The sequence below is a fragment of the Cylas formicarius genome, unplaced genomic scaffold (genome assembly GCF_029955315.1).
Source record: "Cylas formicarius isolate icCylForm1 unplaced genomic scaffold, icCylForm1.1 PGA_scaffold_12__32_contigs__length_19106922, whole genome shotgun sequence".
Taxonomy (NCBI): Eukaryota; Metazoa; Arthropoda; class Insecta; order Coleoptera; family Brentidae; genus Cylas; species Cylas formicarius.
In genome coordinates, this window is record NW_026844225.1 from 8361937 (window position 1) to 8379770 (window position 17834).

The 17834-nt window shown below is 32.7% G+C and overlaps 3 protein-coding genes across 4 annotated transcripts; 1 reads left to right on the top strand and 2 right to left on the bottom strand.

Moving 5' to 3' along the window:
• Positions 1-220: 220 nt before the first annotated feature.
• On the top strand, positions 221-3008 carry LOC132708662 (short-chain dehydrogenase/reductase family 16C member 6; the record flags this gene model as incomplete). Its single annotated transcript, XM_060681130.1, has 5 exons — positions 221-337; positions 1633-1787; positions 1843-2020; positions 2075-2445; positions 2866-3008. Coding segments are annotated over 5 exons (894 nt in total), but the record flags the coding sequence as incomplete, so codon positions are not given.
• Positions 3009-5252: 2244 nt separating this feature from the next.
• Positions 5253-9697, bottom strand: LOC132708661 (casein kinase II subunit alpha). 2 transcript variants are annotated; one of them, XM_060681128.1, is made up of 5 exons: positions 9324-9494; positions 8963-9225; positions 7524-8134; positions 7318-7466; positions 5253-5576 (listed from the first exon to the last, which is right to left on the bottom strand). In XM_060681128.1, exons 1-5 carry the CDS (start codon positions 9367-9369, stop codon positions 5473-5475), a joined length of 1173 nt encoding a protein of 390 aa, XP_060537111.1. In that variant the 5' UTR covers positions 9370-9494; the 3' UTR covers positions 5253-5472. The 2 variants fall into 2 exon arrangements, with proteins under 2 accessions (XP_060537111.1, XP_060537112.1); XM_060681129.1 differs by lacking the exon at positions 9324-9494 and adding an exon at positions 9501-9697 and having other exon boundaries at positions 5255-5576.
• A 1058-nt stretch (positions 9698-10755) lies between these two features.
• On the bottom strand, positions 10756-17782 carry LOC132695626 (trafficking protein particle complex subunit 8). The gene is made up of 9 exons (XM_060659984.1): positions 17182-17782; positions 16678-17131; positions 16341-16620; positions 15875-16155; positions 15568-15816; positions 14536-14992; positions 13806-14480; positions 11699-12852; positions 10756-11064 (listed from the first exon to the last, which is right to left on the bottom strand). Exons 1-9 carry the CDS (start codon positions 17336-17338, stop codon positions 10812-10814), a joined length of 3960 nt encoding a protein of 1319 aa, XP_060515967.1. The 5' UTR covers positions 17339-17782; the 3' UTR covers positions 10756-10811.
• Positions 17783-17834: the final 52 nt, after the last annotated feature.

Consider the following 17834-nt stretch of genomic DNA (forward strand, 5'->3'; position numbering starts at 1 on the left):
ATTTGTCGTTTGCTATTGTGGTTTCTACATATTTCCAAAAGGCTTTAATGCGTATTAAGAAATAACAAACAGCTCTGCAATGCTTATAAAACGAGTTTTGCAAGTTTATGCCATTTAAATAAACGCTAATCTGATTACAAATCGCCTCATTGTTTCAGGCAAGTGAAAAACAAAACCATACAGCAACAGATTTTGGAGTATTATATTATATTATATTATATATATTATATTTGAATTCATCGTTCTACAATTTCAAATATTTTATTACATCCTTGAATCTATTTTTCGGCTCTTTGTACCTGTCGAACCTGAATCGGTCAAAGGGGAAATAGTATTGGTAAGCATTTGTTTGCATTTTTTCATACGAAAATAATTAAATCGGTCTGCAATAAATAAGGTTAATTATGAAACGATTTCTAATTTAAATTAAAGCGTAATAAAATCAAACTCATTTGATAAGCGCGTTAGTTTCTACCAAAGTTTCCAGACTAATATAATATATTCTGTAAATTTTGGTTAGTTAAATTCACATGTAATAAGATCACATTCATTCCAGCTTTCAGGGATATTTAAATATACAAAATACAATTTCTAGCCACTCTAGTTACATGTTTTTCGATCGATGACCTAATATTAATAATGAATTGGTTTCTAAACCCCCTTGGCAACACTGTCATCAAGTAATATTAGCGTTAATAACGTATTATTAAAAGTTTTGGTCGGTCAAATATTTCCAATTTTATTTAAGGAAATGTTGTATATGGTCTAAAATACAATCATCAATTAGTAGTAGTGAAATTATGAAATGATTTAAAAAATAAACCAGATGTCCTTCTTAACAAATCGTATTATAGAAAAATGTGCAAGTTATAATTTCTAACTAAAAAATATGATAAATGTTTGAGTGTTATATATTGTTATAAACTTTGTACAAAACTGCAAAAATTTTATACTTATCTAATGGTTTTAGACCTTTTATGAAGAACATACTGCTAATTCACGTATTATGTACAAAATAAATTTCAAAATACGTTTTTTTTCTAAATATACAAAAAATCAAGTACTAGATATTAATTAGAGATAATTAAAAGTTAACACAGATGTTTCATTAATAGAAAATGTAATTAGTCTTTTTGACATTGGTAATAGGTAAGTCCGTGAATATTTAGTTCTGTTTTAGTTTATTAAGTTCCATTAGTTCTTCACATATAACGCGATTCAAATACAACTCACTTCCAGTGGATATTCTTTCACATTCAAAAAGGAATTAAAACAGTTGGTGAAATTAAAGAAGTGATAAACCCTTGTTTTCTTATTCTTTTCTTTATCGTTTTTGCATTTTTTTTTCTTTTATAGTAATATAAAAATGTTTATATTCATTTCCCTTTGAGCGTTTTTAAAATTAAACTTCGCACGTTGATTTAAAAGGTTGCTATTTATATCTGTTATAAGTATAAACACACATCTGGCCATTCGAGCACAAGTGAATTTCCTACATTTCTTAATATTTTTTGTTTATTTGCGTGCCTGCAATTAACAGTAACCTTGAAAAATGATACATAAAAATAAACCTATGAATGCACAGCATGGAACGTAGTTAATCCCTAACATTTATGACTAGAATGGTTTTAGATCACGGGAACTGGCCATGGAATTGGTCAACAATTAGCTTATCAATATGCAGCCGCGGGAGCCAAGGTGGTATGCTGGGATATTAATGAAAAGAACAATCAAGCAACAGCCGAAGAGATAGTTAAAAGGGGCTATGCTAGACCCCACTGCTATGTGTACGTAAATCTCACGACATTACTTAATTAATTACTAAGAGCGAATTGATTTTAGGTGCGATGTTTCCAATAGACAGGAAGTACTTAAAGTGGGTGAAGAAGTTAAAAAGGAAGTGGGTAATGTAAACATTCTTATAAACAATGCAGGTATTATGCCCACTCATCCTCTGGAACAACACACGGAAGAAGAAATTCGACGAATAATGGATATAAACGTATTGGCTCATTTTTGGGTAGGTGCTAGAAATCCACTAGCACGTTTCAAACTAAAGAGACGTGGCTTTTAGACCTTAGAGGCTTTTTTGCCAGCAATGAAGCAAGCTAATCGGGGTCATATTGTTTGCTTATCGTCGATTGCTGGGGTCGTAGGTATTCCAAATTTGGTACCATATTCGGCATCGAAGTTTGCAGTTCGAGGTTTAATGGAAACTTTGGCTGAAGAATTGAGATGGAATCCAACTAACCAAATAAAAACGACCACCGTTTGCCCATTTATGGTAGACACTGGGTTGTGCAAGAGGCCCTTCGTAAAATTCGAGCAGGCATTAAATCTTCTAAGTCCCGAACATGTAGCTCAGAAGATAGCGCAAGCTCAAAGGACTGGAAAAACAGAAATAACTATTCCCGAAATTCTTCTACCAGTTGGTATTCTCACCAGGTAATTATTTTTTATTAATAATTATCGCTCGGCCAATTGCCGGTATACAGGGTAGGTCATAAAATATAAAAAATGGAGTAAAGTTTTATTAAAAAAGTTTAGAAGTTATATACAAATAATTTTTGGATTTTCTTTACCAAACTTATAAGTAAAACTTCGAATTTATTTAAAAAATTAAATTTATTTAAACTCATTTATCATACACAATAAATAAATATAAATCTGAGCAGACTATTGACGCATTTTGCGGACACTGTAGAAACTACGAGAAACACAATGGGAAAAAAAAATATGTTTTAATATGTAAAACGAATTTTGTTAAAGAAAAGTAATATTGGGTATAATAAACCAAGAGTAGAAGAATATAATTTTAATATTTAAGCTGTGTACTGTTATGAATAAATATATATGGTTTTGCAGATTGTTGCCGGAAAAAGCCCAAATCAAAGTAAAAGAGTTTTTCAACAGTGGTGTAAATTCTGATTTAGAATAGACCTTCCGAATTTTGTTTTGTTAAATTTCAATGCTGTTCTAATAGCCTATTAAAGAACTCTGAGTTTGAACTTAGCGTTTTAATGGTTAGTAAAGATAAAAATATATCTATAATTATATTTATTCCGATTAAACGAACCGTTTCCGAGATAACATATTTCATCGATAGTCAAATCGCTGCTGCGCATAAGAAATGGACTTTATCCTGGATACTTGACAAAATATACGTCAGGCCTACAGATTGACAGTCATTAATCGGAAAAAAGATCTTTTAAATCTGCATTATCTGAAGTGATTGTTGTGTCTAGGCATGAAGAATATTTACATAATGAAATGGGGAATATAATTTGCATTCATGCAAATTTCTTGAAAAGCGAAGTAAATGTTGTAATGTTATAATTCGCTCTACCATAATTTTTGAATAGAAAATAATTAAACTTTACTAAAGACAGTTTCTAACTGGTTGCGAATATTAAAACACAATATTCGCTTCAATGCTACAATACTACAACATACTACAACTGTCCTTCAAATCATGTAAATTGGGCATTACTCCAAGTAAGGAACATATATAAATATAGAATTTTGGTGGAGCTTAGACAAAGGGACAGTATTCTTTTAATCAGTAAAAAACTTCTTGATATGAATTTGACCTGACTATGTAGATAATGTAAAGTTAAGAAGTGCAAACAAAAACCTCAATAAATTCATAAAACGAGAATTCCCCAGCAATTAATAATGCTACAATAAATCACAAAGTGTACAAAAAGTAAAATAACATTTAATAATTTGGACGGGTTAGAAAAATGATATAAATAAGAAAATGCAATCGGAATGTAGCGGTGAAATTTAGTATGATCTCGTTTATAGGAGCCATGCTTGCGTTGCTCCTTGAACCTCGATAAAGGACCCACATACTACAACTAAAGCGCCATCTACGAGTTGTTATACGCACCTCGATTAACGTCTTGCAGTGCCATCTGTGTTACATTGGGATCCTCGACACACGCCCTGTTTATGTTTATAACTCCGCTTGAAACCTCGATTATGAAATTTAAAGCAAAATGAATGCCACCGTCAACTTTTAAAAAACATAATCTTCAGGTTCATATTTATAGAAAAAAACTTTACGCTTCTTCTTTCTTCGACACATGCAAATATAGAACATTGGTGTTATCGGATTCTAATCAAGACCAACCTACCTGTTCTTTGGACCTTGTCTTCAATTCTATGCAGCAAAAAGCTTCTGAAATCCCTATGGAAATCCTTAAGTAAATTAATATTTAAGGTAACTCTAAAATTTATGCCTAAAACATTGAAGCACGAAAATAGTTGTTCAAATGTCATATTAAGGAGAAAAACATTTTTTTTAGTTCCATGGTTTTTTTAAAAGCGCCACCATATGGAATGGTCAACTATATTTTTGATTCCAGTTTGCGTATTTGACATTCACGCCCATGTACGGAAAATAAGAAAAAAACTTTGCCAAGTTTAATTTAGGATTGCTTCTTGGTCCTATCATTAGGAGGAGCCATTTCTACAGTTTTTGAGTTTTTTTGTATTGTGTATCTGGAAGAATTAGGTACATAACCTCATAGTGATCTATTTAGTAGTATAAACACATTTCGACAGTTTTGTTAATCTGTGATGCATTACTAAAAAGAAATAATGCCTTACCAAAATTTAATTACGTACCTTATTTTTTACGTTTTTTGTCAACTTTTTCACAGAAAGCCAAGTATTTTAGCGCTATTGATTTGCCTATCCCGAAATAACTTACACACCCCCCCTTAAAGAAAAGCAATTGATTACTCAGCAGCAAAAGGTTCTAAAGCTATTGAAAAACAAAAATGTTTTCTATAAAGTTTATTGCAAAAGATAATTTACAACAAAAAAAAATTAATCGAAGAGTTTATCGTGTTGTAATTACCATATAATTAAAATATTTAGCGAAAGGAACAGCCTAAGAGAGACGAAAATGTGTTAGCTTAAGAGCGATAGGTTTTAATTGGGCCTATTCCACAGAGGAATCATTATTTTGTACACTTGTACAATCCAGTTAAATATATAATCGATTTCATAAATAAACAAATAATTTACAAAACGTTTATTCCAATTTATTTACCGATTTCCACTTTACAGACAATTACTAGCTTCTTCTTAGTAACTTGCCATGTTTTATGAAACAAACTGAGTATCGACTACTAGTAATTCTTTGTAAATTAAATATAGACAAAAATTACAAACAATACATATTTTTAACAATATAGTACAATTAATTTGCAAAATATATAATATATATATATATATAACAATTTCAAATAACTTGGTAACAAAGTCGATAAGAGTTTTCAAAATTACATCCACAATAAAGTCATTTGAAATTGAAGGAAAAATACATCTTGGTTTCAATATTACTTAAAAAAAAAGATCTAATGTTTGCTATTTTACAACTGGAAATAAAAAGTCGAATGACATGGCAAAGTGATGGGATGTTGGTGGGCTTGGTAAATGAAGTTTTCTTTACCTGTTTGGCTACTCACCTGCTCCTACCACAGACATTGTGCTGCCTGGGAGAGCGGGAGTAGGGGAAGATGAAACCGTTGACATTATTCTACATTGCTCCTTTACCACGGGATCTAGAACAAACGCAGAAAAAAATAAACGTTAAAATTTCCCAATGGGTCAAATTTAATATTGTGAAAACCAATACTTACAACACTCAAAAGTTCAATGTGAAATACATGCAACTGCAGGTTTACTTGGCACAAACTGTACAACATACACTGTTTAATTCATTTTATGCTAACCTAGGATACCGGAATACCATAGCTTGCATGCACCCTAAATAGATAAGGAATACAAAAAGTGTCTTTTTTATTTCCATCCCAGAGGTTTCATACATCCTGCGTTATATACCAAGTTTTACTTTTATTTATACATGGCCTGGCGGATTTTTTTTTTTTTTTTTGAGACCTATTCGACCTGATAAAATATTATTTAAAAATAACTGTTTCAAATTCTTTAAAAGATTTTCAATTTATCGCAAATACCTTGAATCTCCTATGTAAATTCCATTCCAAATTTTAGTTGATTTTTTAATGAAAATAATTTGATCCATCTCTCCAAGAATACATATACTGATTGCGGATTGGTCCTGGTATAGGTATATCAAGAACTGCTGATCATACAAAAATTACTTCTTGGGAACTTTAATTCAACCACCTTTTAATTGCGGATTCACTCCAAAAATTATGAAAATCCCTAGTTGCCTGCCCCCTGGTGTTACACAGTAAAATTAACAAAAATAATGCAATAAAGGTTTAAACATGCGCACGTTAGATGACGCTATTCAAAAATGAGTTTAAAATATACTTACATATGTTCATAGCATTGAACAATTGGGCATGAAGGCATTTTTTTTCTTAACTTCCCTTTAGATAATAATAAACGTTTTGCGATTTTTTTTTAAAGTGGCAAAAGATATAGGACCCCAACATCAATAATTTTTAAAATGGTTTCTCCATATGAAACAGCCCCGGAAAAACAATGAATGACTTATGACATAAGATTACATGTTTTTTTATTAAAACTCCAACACCTGGTCCACAAGTAATCCAAAAAAATTGCAGAAAATAGCAAACACTAACACCATGATGAAGAAATATTCCATTAAGTTAACTCTATAATATAAAAGTTTCTTTACCTACTGCTGTCACCAATAATTCAGATGGGTTTGGAGCTTAAAATTTTTGCTGTTCTCACAAACTAAACTGATTGATTGGATGAAATTGATACCACTACACTACTACACCACCATAAACCACAGAAAAAAGTGCAATAAGCAAGCATAAATCTACAATTGTTTCCATTACCACCATTACCAGTGATAAATCTCATAAGCAAATTGCAACAACCATTCCAAGGTAACAATAACTTGAAGTGATAAATGAAGGATGAAAAAATATACCATCAACCAAGTCCCGAGGTCAATATGCTGCTAAAAATTTGCTAGCCACTGTTAAGTGTTAGACAAAGGAATAAATGATATTGTTGATAACGTGGACAAGGACGCAAGGGTATAAGGAATGTGAGTTATTAGGTTATTATTGGACATAAAATAAATATTTTACTTGAATTAAAATAAAATATTTATATTCCAACTTAATTAAACCAAAAAGGTATTATACAATAGGAATGTTCAGTAGAATTAAAAAAACATGTCCCAAAAAAATCTTCAACAAATATACCTTATTTTTACAGAAAAAAGTAAAACAAAAAGCAACACTTAAAAAATAAACAAAAAGAATGTCCAATAAAACACTGAAGCAAGTCTCATGAAATAAAGTCACTGTTGCCACTATTTGTAAAATAACTTACAGAAATAGGCGTGTTCCATTGCTTCCCTTGCAGTTAATCGCTCTAAATGATCATAACGTAATAATTTGTCCAAAAAGTCTAACGCCTCGGGTGAGACTAAATGTTGGTTTTCACTATGTACGAATCGCTCCCACCGTTTCCGAGAATGTCTAAATAGGAAAAAAAAATTTTTACCATTAAACCTTGCTCGGATATGAAACATTTACCTTCCTAAAATATCATTAAATCGTGGATCTAGGTCTATATGGTATCTATCAAGATATTCAAAAAGCTCCTCGGTACCTAAAACTTTGGCTATGCGCACTAATTGGTCATAGTTATCATGGCCATGGAAAAATGGCTCCTTTCGGAAAATCATTGATGCCAACATACATCCCAAAGACCACATATCCAAAGAATAATCATACATTTGGTAATCTACAAGCAGTTCGGGTCCTTTAAAATATCGGGACGCCACTCTAACATTGTACTCTTGGCCTGGGTGGTAGAATTCAGCTAACCCCCAATCAATTAAGCGTAGTTTTCTATTTTCATGGTCAATCATGACATTATGAGGTTTTACATCTCTATGCATTATGCCCATACTGTGACAATAATCCAATGCTTTGAGCAGTTCATATAAATAATACCGAATATCAAAATCAGTTAGTGTTTGGTAAAGTTGCTTAAAATCAATATTATTAACATGCTCAAAAATTAGTGCTGGTGTTCTCGAGACAGGATCTTTAACAACAGCTTCTAATGTTATTATGTTTGTACCACCTCTAAGATTTTCTAGAATTTTAATTTCCCTTTTGATTTTCTTCTTTTTTACAGGCTAAAAAAATAGTGGTGCTAACACACAGAACAATTTTATCAATTGACTTAAAATGTTTCTCACTAAACATTTTCTACGTATTTTTAAAAATAATTATAGACACTCTGCTATGGCAATATGGTGTATTCACAAAAAAAGCATTATTTACTTTTTAGGATAGCCTAAGACTTTAAAAGATTTACTCATAGCTCGACCTAGCAGAGTTTTATCTCTAGTAGTTCCTTAGCTACATCCTCTGCAAAACAGTATATTATTGTTATACACTTGGCTTTACTTGCCTATTTACTTTTTTAAAAAATTTTGGTTGATGTTTAAGAGATTTTTTTAACTAAAGAGTATTCAACAATAAATTGTTTATTATTATTGTATTAACCTTACTCTTGTTTTAATTACTTTCTCCAAATAAATATTCACAATGGCAAAACAATCTATTTATTGTACTTTAAAAATGTAGTGCAATAACATAAATTTTAATTGGAAGAATAATAACTGAAAATTTGAAAAAAAAAAGTTTAAGGTCAATTTTCTCAGAACTCGTTTTTTGCGAATACATAATTTTGCCCTAGCAGGGACATAGGTGGATAAGAGATAAAATGCTAAATTATTTGCCTATACAAAAGTGATGAAAAAATATTCAAAAGCCACATGGCAGTCGCCAGTTGATTCAATAAAACTCTATCATTGGGTATAACAAAATATTAATTTTGAAAGTCCACATCCTAGCCAACAAATGGGTAATAAATTAAATTATAAGTAGGATATTTAGTTTATAAAATATTTCATGTTAGGCCAATCATCCTACAGTAACAACTAATCGAAACAACTCACCTTTAATATTTTTACTACACACTTTTCGTCACTTATAACATTGATAGCCTCAAAGACTTCACTGTATTTTCCACGTCCTAATTTTCGTACCAGTTGGTAGTCATCCTGCTGTCCCCAATCTACGACATAACTTTCGTAGTCCCAATACTCCCTTGGTTTGTGGGCATTTACTTCTGCATATACTCTAGCTCGACTAGGTAGGGCCATACTATTATAATTTAAAATATTAATCACAAATTGTCCAACATAGGGTCTGGTTCCAACTGAAAAGAAAACGCAAAATAAATAATTGTTCCCAAAAAATAGGCGAATAAACTAACTCAGTGAGGAATAATTGGCTAAACCTTGCGTTCTTAGTTACCTTGTTTAAAGCAGAGTTTTGCTAATCTAGTACATTTAATCAGCATTACTACTTATCAGATCCTTCAAATTTGTAAATTTCATAGTCAACAGCCTTGTACAGGTAGGCAGAAACGCACGCCATTCCCCACATAATATTATAGTTTGAAAATATAGGCTACACTTAAAAACTTCCTACCTAATTTGTTCCGTAGAAACTTAAATACGAAAATATCCGATTCTCCGACACATAGTCTTTATTCTAAACTTATTTTTGTAAATAAATACTACAGTGTGCCTACAAGGCCGGCGGCTTCTTACAACCGATTCATGAAAGAACCAAGATGGAAGGAACTTCCATGCCGCCCGGACACACTGGATTCGAAGCTGTTCTAAAGCCACTTATTTCAGTATAAGCTGTACCCCTCTAAAACTACATTGCATATTCCAGCGGCGTGCTTCTAACCTCTAATGATTTTTTTTAAACCGTATACCGGTTTAAACTTGACACCAACCTTTTTTTAATTAATACAAATGGATTATAAACAAGTAAACACTTTTTCCAACTTACCTTTCGTGAAATTCGAAAGAAAATCAACCAAAATTTAAGAGTTATGGCACACCACTGCAAACGTATTCAAAAAGAAGGAATTTTCATTGCCGACCTAACTGTTAACAAAATGGTTAAAATTTGTGCCACGCGATATAAAATACACCTGAATAGAGGGCGACACATTTGGTAGATTTGTCGGCGTAGCCAATGCACAAATCTCATATTCCCCACACAAGGACGAGCAGCATTAATTTCAAATTTGTGATGACGCGGTAACTTTAGTGTTTATCACCTAGCTACTAGATATATATACAGGCTCTGATCATGTTGATAATAAAATAATTTTTGAAACAACATAGAAAAAAATATTGAGACATTTAACATGCGCATGCGCGGTCAATTGAAATTTCGTTTTGAACTAATAAGACCTAACATTTGCCAACAAACATGGCCGTTGACGGTTCGCCAATTCGACAGATCAGTTTAGATATAGCATTTTTACATCAGTTTTTTCTAAAAATTGGCCCAGTTATGAGAAAACGAGTTTAGTCTATAAAAATCACTTCGAAATAAAATGGCGCAAACTGCGGTTTAATGGATGAAATTTAGGGGCATTCGCGGAAGATCGTTCATATTTATAAACGCTTCTTTTCCGTTTAATTTGTGCTGCATCAATTTTTGTCAAACTGGGGACCCATATTATTTAATAGCTGTTAGTTTATTAAAAATGATACGGGTAACGCATTTTTGAAGGAAGTTATTCGAATGCCCCATGATTTAGAGCTTTCTAATGTGATTTATGAACCAACATGTGCTGCGCTTTGAAATACGAATTTATATAAGGACCAGTAATAAATGTGTCCATTAGAGCAAAACCAAAATATTTAGAAACTGTTATTTATTAAAGTCTACGCTATCAGGAAGAAATGTACATATTTCACAAAACTTATAAAAATATTAACTAATGGTATCCTGGATTATTAAGGTTGAATGTATTACACAGGACTGCAACACGGGAACTTCGTCACTAACCCCATTACAGAAAATTTCTAAATTAGCACCTAAATCAAAAGTACCGGGGCTAGTCACTATCACAGAGAGTTGAACCGAAGTGGTAGTCAATGGGTTTAATGTTCTCATTATTTTCCCACTGGCCAGCCAACATAAATTTCTCAATCCAACAGGAGAAAGCGAGCCTACTGGTTTGGCACTGCAACACAAGAAAACCTATAGTTAAAATATTACTAACACTTTTATTTTTTCATAAGAATAATCAACTAAAACTTTTCAAGAGCGATTTCAGTCGAAAGTTTTGGTAAATTCTTTCCATTTTACTCTGCCTTTATTTTTATTTTTTCTACTCCAACACACTACCACCTGACCGGGTGTAAGATGTGATATTTTTAAACACTTGGGTATAATATTTGATAGAAAACTATTCTTTAGAAACCACATTCATCAAGTTTGTGGAAATGCACCAAAAAAGCACGATGACCTTGATGTTTGCTTTGACTATAAAATTGAAATTGACTTAATAGATTTACCAACTACTTTTACAATTTTCCATTTATTCAAATTCTCCATATTACTGTTGCTGTTGAAAATGAAGAATGTTATATCATTTTATAAGTTTAAAAATACTATTCTGTTAATACTAAGAAATAGTTTATTCTTAGAGTAATGTTGTTTTAAGACCTATTCTGGGTAGAGTTAAGCATTACTGTTGTTAATTTGTGCTAACCTTTAAAGGAGCACAATGTGCTTGTTTGGGAAATAAAATAAAATAAAAAAATTTAAATCATCTAGAAAGTGACGACACTGTTTAAATAAAAAATGGAACAAACCTGCATTCGACGGTATTTACAGTAACGGAAACGGCTCTATCGACGATACTATGGAGGACTAGGGTCACTGGGACAATGCAAGTTTTTTGTTTCCCGAAGTTATGTGCGACGATTGACGGATGAATCAAGTTGTAAGTTACTTGTTTCTGGGAGTTTTCAGAGCGCGAATCAAACTCCTTGGGAATATTTATATCGATAATAGTATCGGAAATTAGTTTATCCAGTCGTATCTGATTATCGTCACTCCTATTCACTTCCAGTGGCATAGTGGTATGTCCATGTACGATTCTGCGATTGGAAGCATCGTAAACCAAGGCTTGCCACTCCAAAGACAAGATGCCGTCATCATTGCATTTGCTTGTGTGATCTTCGAAAATATTCACTAAAGGTTTCTCCGCTTTCCTGGCGAAAGCCATATAAGCTTTCTGTAAATGTGTGGATAATGCTTTATCCGAACTTAAACGAATGAGGGAATAATGGCTTTCCTTGTGAGGTCTTCTGGTTGCTTTAAACAAAATATGCGCCGATTCGCGTGAATTTAGATTAATATATTTCGGGGTCACTATGTCTTTAAACAAAACCCAATTTTTACTTATCATCACAACACTACTTAGCGTTATTTCGGTTGAAATCGAATAGTTATGGACGTTATTCAGATTCGTTACTTTCAAAGCTAAGGCCAGCTCTTCTTCTGTAACGGAATTATAACTAGTTTGCGAAAACATATCTATCGTTATAGATTCTTGTACTAATATTTTCCAGCTATGCCTAATAAGTCGATACCTGGGAACTCCGTTTTCATTAACATTTTCATAGTAAATAAGTACGTCTATTGAAGCGGGACCTTTAACTGGTGGAGCTTTAATATACAAATGAAAAATCGTTCTCTCACCACTTTTTAATATATTGTTGCTAAGAGGTATAAAAGTAACGTGATTTTTCCTTGCCAATTTCTCTTTACCCGCTGGTGCTATATCCTTTTGTTCGATAAAAACGTTCACCTCCGATTGGAAATCGCATTTGCTTACTAGATGAGGCACCGACGTGGCTAATAAGATATTTTTAATAGGTACCGATCCCATATTTTGCAAATCGACTGCGATCCTTTCTATCTGACCAGCCAAAAATTCCAAATTTATTTCGGAAAATGTCATCTGAAAATAGTTTACGTTCATATTGGTTTAGTGCAGTCGAAATGTCTCGAATACTATGGGCTATTGGGTTTGTGACGGTATTAAGTGTTTTTACCAAATAAAAAAGATAAATAGGTTTTTAGATTGTTGAGCAGAAATTCATCCGGCATATTGTTATTTTACAATTTTTAAGTAATTTTTATTCTTAAGATTCTACTTGCTTTCTTGTTAACTGCTTAAGTGTCTATTTAAATTAGTTATAATTAATTAAATTTGAAATCTGAAATATAGGGTCATTGAAAGGGATAGTTTTCCAAAAAGAGTCGTCCTGCAAGTGAAATGTGCAGCTGGTTAAGAGAAAAATGAGTCCTACCAGCGTTGCCAACCTTATCAGTACCTTCTGAACATACCTGACTTAAAAATTTTGGTAAAAAAATGTCAAAAAATTGTGTTAATGTCAAATATTGACAGGTCAAGGTTTTTTTTTAAAGAACACCGTTATTAATTCAAATATTTTAATTTCTACATTCAAAAATCTGTGATAATTCATCCATTATCAGTTTTAACAGGAAATAAGTCTAATTTTCTTTAAAGATATAAAATGTTAAATACAATAATTTATATCGCCTATATGTGGCGCTTCCTTCAAAAACCATTACAGTAGATATGAGTGCGTGTGTAGGATCCTGTGATAAAATACAGGATGTTTTGAGTAGATGGGCAAGGCTGCATTTATGAAAATATTTCTAAAATATAGATTATTACCTATTATGTCTGTAAACCAAATAAAGCATTTAAAGTCAATCACTCTATATATAAGAAAAATCTAAGCACTGTAACTCTACATGGAGGACACCTTTGATTATTTTTCCCAAACTTATCAAAATATCTTTATTAAAATTTGAAAAGCGTAAAACCGCCATAGTTCACCTAAAAACCGCCAGTATTTAATGATAACAAAGTAAAATTATTACCTGCAAGCAAGGTGCAAATGGTACAATTTTCATATCGATGGGCTTAATGTTGTTGGTGCTACTGGAAACGTTCAGCACTTTTGCACCTTTAATGGAGAGAGTTTCGGAACCAGACAATGTGTAACACACCCCAGATATCGTCAAATTACCCACAGCGAGAGGCATTAAAGAAAGTATCAAATCTTGTGTCGAATTCGCTTGAATTACCAATGATTTGGTTATATAAGTCTTCACGCATTTGTCCGCGGATTCGTTGGAAATATTATTGTTTGTCTTCTTATTGTCATTTTCATGTGCCCAAAGAAGATAAATATTTTGCAATACCAAAACCGTTTGAAGAACATTTACCAATTGGATCGATACTTGAATTGGTTCATTAATTATAGCCGTAGGCGTGGTTTTTTCCAGCGCATTGGCCATATATAAAGTGATTGTCGGTTTAAATATTAACGGCGTAGAACCACTGGCCTCGGCTACTAACATTTCTTCCAATTTATGCCATTTATCTAACTCCTCCCTGTTTCTAGAACTATTAAAATTAACACCCGAAGCGGATACCTTTCCTGGAGTCGATAGAGGTTTGGTAGGACCCAAGAGTACTTTTATAGATGAAGCATTTAATTCCGGAATGGGCAATGACGGATAGGACTCATCTTCATCCCTGTTTAATTTACTCTTAAAATAAGGCAAATATGGATATGGATGAGGTTATAAATACAACAAAATTTACCTCCAAAATTGTTAGGTACTCTTTTAAAAAAACCGCTTGTTGTAGAGCTGTTTGCTTACTTCCGCCGTGAAGAAGTTTGGAGAATGACTCCACAGCTTCTCCAAATTGTTGCAAGTTATTAGCTTGACGTCCGATCGTATAATGAATATGATCTGTCGCCAAATCCCATCCCGTATTCTCATAAATCCGATAAGCCTGCCTATAACACCTCAAAGAATGTTTCTTTTGGGCAGCTTTAGAAAACCTATGACCTCCTAAAACCATATGGAAGGCATATTTTCTCAGCATATTCGAAAGAAGGAAACAATAAGCCGCTTGCTCCAGCAGCAACGCCGATCTCAAATCTGAATCCTCGCTGGTCATTCTTATTAATTGGTGTGCGGCTTCACCATACATGCTTTTTGCTTTCAAACATTCTAAGCTTAAGATGGTTGCCCTTGTCGCAAAATGCGGCATTCTGAAAATATCATACAAAAGTATTGTTTATGAATCTATAATCACTTATTGAGAGCCAATATGGAAAATAGTGTTACATCTTCCAAAATTTCACGTTCTAAACGCACATGATTACCATTGGCACATTTAAATTGACTCTTAATGTTGACCTATCAGATTTTAGATTTTATTCAAATGTTTTCTAAATTACTTTTACCTTCTGAGATCATGCGTTGAGATTTTACACAGTTAAGCACCTAAAGGGAAGCAGTAACATATCAAACACAATAAAGTGATTGGCTAAAAGCATTATGTAAAGAAAATTCTAACACCATAAGCAACAGGTTCCCATTTATATATGTTTGTTTATGGTGGCTCCTTGAATAATGTGATTAGTGTTAAGTGGAAGTGCATATTAAAATACAAAGCTCGAGTTTGAGTTACTACAAATAATATGATGAAGATGAAATATATTAAATGTGCAACTGTATAAGTGTAAGTTTGGGTTTAACGAATTTATGAAATTAGTATTTAATACAAAAACAAGAATAACTCTATTTAAATAAAAATCAGTTAAAAAAAAAGAAGAAAACCTACTTGCAAGTGTTTAAATAAGTTGTAATACTCTCTTCCATATAGTCGAAAGTTTTCCTTGAGGATTCATTCGCCATAAAAGCGGACAGAGCGGCCATTTCCAACGCTCCAGCATAATACAGCCACGCTTGATCTGCATTGTAATCTCTCTTAGCCAAATGATACGCTTGAAAGGCGGATAAGTAATTCCCAAACATAAAATACAAATCACCTAGTCTTCGAATTTGCAATTCGGGGGAGTCATTGGAATAACTTCAAAACGAAGCACATCTAATTAGAAAATTAGAGAAAATTGTATGGGTTACCTCACATTAAGTTGTTCACTGCCACAGCACTAGCACCAGGTTTGTTTGCACTAAACCATCTTTTGGTAGCACTGAATAATGATTTGCTTACTCCTTTCTTAATTGAAACAGCGTCGTTTAAAATTAGGATTTGTTTTTCCACATATGGTAACAAACAATATTTAACAAATCCAAATATTAGGGTTTTCACTTGCTCCACATCCTCAGCTGATAAATAAGTTCCATGGGACTGCAACTGCTTTGTCTTGTTTGGTATAATTTCATCTTTATCGCTACTGGAATCATTCTACAAAAAATAGCACAGTTACAGAACTATTTTGCTTATAGCACAAACTAAGACGTAAATGTGCGTGCAGCTTAATTTATGACTGTCTATACAACCCACTGCCGGATGCCAAATTTAGCCATGGTATAACAACCAATTGCAAGAATGGAAAATGGAAGCTTTGAGGATTGCAAAAATATAAGTACCATTATGTCATCCACCTCTGTACTAAGAGGGTGATAATTAAGGCTTCTGGTTTCATTTGCTTCTTGTCCTATTTCTAGAGAGATATGTCTATGGGTACTTGGTGAGCTTTCTGGTGTTGTACTGTATGTTTTGGTATCAATTTGGCTGCTTAAAAATTGACTCCAGGGATCGACCATGTGCTCTTGTTGTACAATTCCTGGAGGTCTTGAATTCATCCGCAATAAAAAGCAATTGTTTACTCCGTATGATGTTTTTAATGATTCAAAAGCTTCATGTGCCCTAACAAAGAGCACCCTGTGAGAACATTATAACTATGACAATTTGGTAAACACTTACCTATTAAAATCTCCTTCAATGTTGTCATGAACCATAACATAGTATTTAAGTATATTAGCATTAAACCATTTTGGCAGTGATCCTTGAACTGGACTGCTTTGTATTTGATTTAGATTTTGGGCTAATTGAACCATAACTTCAACCGGATTTTTGTCTGATGAAGATACCACTAGCAGACACGCTAGGAAATGCTTAGTGAATTCATGATCGGAGTGATATTGAACTTTAAAGTATGTATCTCGCCAACATTCATACCAAGGTGTGGAAGAAGGTATATTGAGTTTATATTCTTTAGCTTCAAATAATGTATCTTTTGGTACAATTATGTCACTGACAGATGAATTTAATAGTTTTCTTGCCATGGCAGGATGTGGAGGTCTTACTTTCATGTCTAAAAATGTTAGTTTCAAGTTTTTGATTACCACAACAGCACCATTTGGATCTTTATAACTGGCTAAAAACAGAGAAACATTGACTCAGTTCTTTACAATGTACTTAACTTACTTTCAGCAGTTAACTTCGAAAAGGGTTGAAGCAACTCTACAAAATCCAAATTATTTTTTTCACAACATTTTTCTGCTTCTGGTGTACACATAACGGCAATCAAAGGCGTGAAAGCAGATTTAATAAATTCTTGCGGTGTTTGCTTACATTGAGCCATTTTTATTAATCATTAATTTATTATAAGCTTATTTCAAATAATTTAATTACTACTAATCAGGGACTTAATTTTTAAGAAGTTCCCGAGTCGTTTTCAATTTGAGTTAAATTCTTATTTTCATTTCTAACCTCCCCAAACTGAAAACCACCCACTTGTCACTCAGCTGTTTTGATTAAATGTTTGACACATCGCAAAATATGAAAATAAGAGTTTTTTATGTATCTTAAATTTAATTTCCTGACCTTTAACAAAACAATTATAACGTCAGTAATAAAGTTTGATTTGTTGTTTGGTAAAATCAGCATACGGCATAACCCATTTTATCTTGATAAATGTACGCATGTACATATCTTAGGCAACCAGGATCACTATTTACGATAAATTTTGTTCCTGTGGATTTACATGGTGGTTTTCCGGACGTTCGACCGCATATTTTGTGTTCGAAAATAAGTTAATTGTAAATAAAATTGTAAAATGAGTTTTAAACACTGCTTGT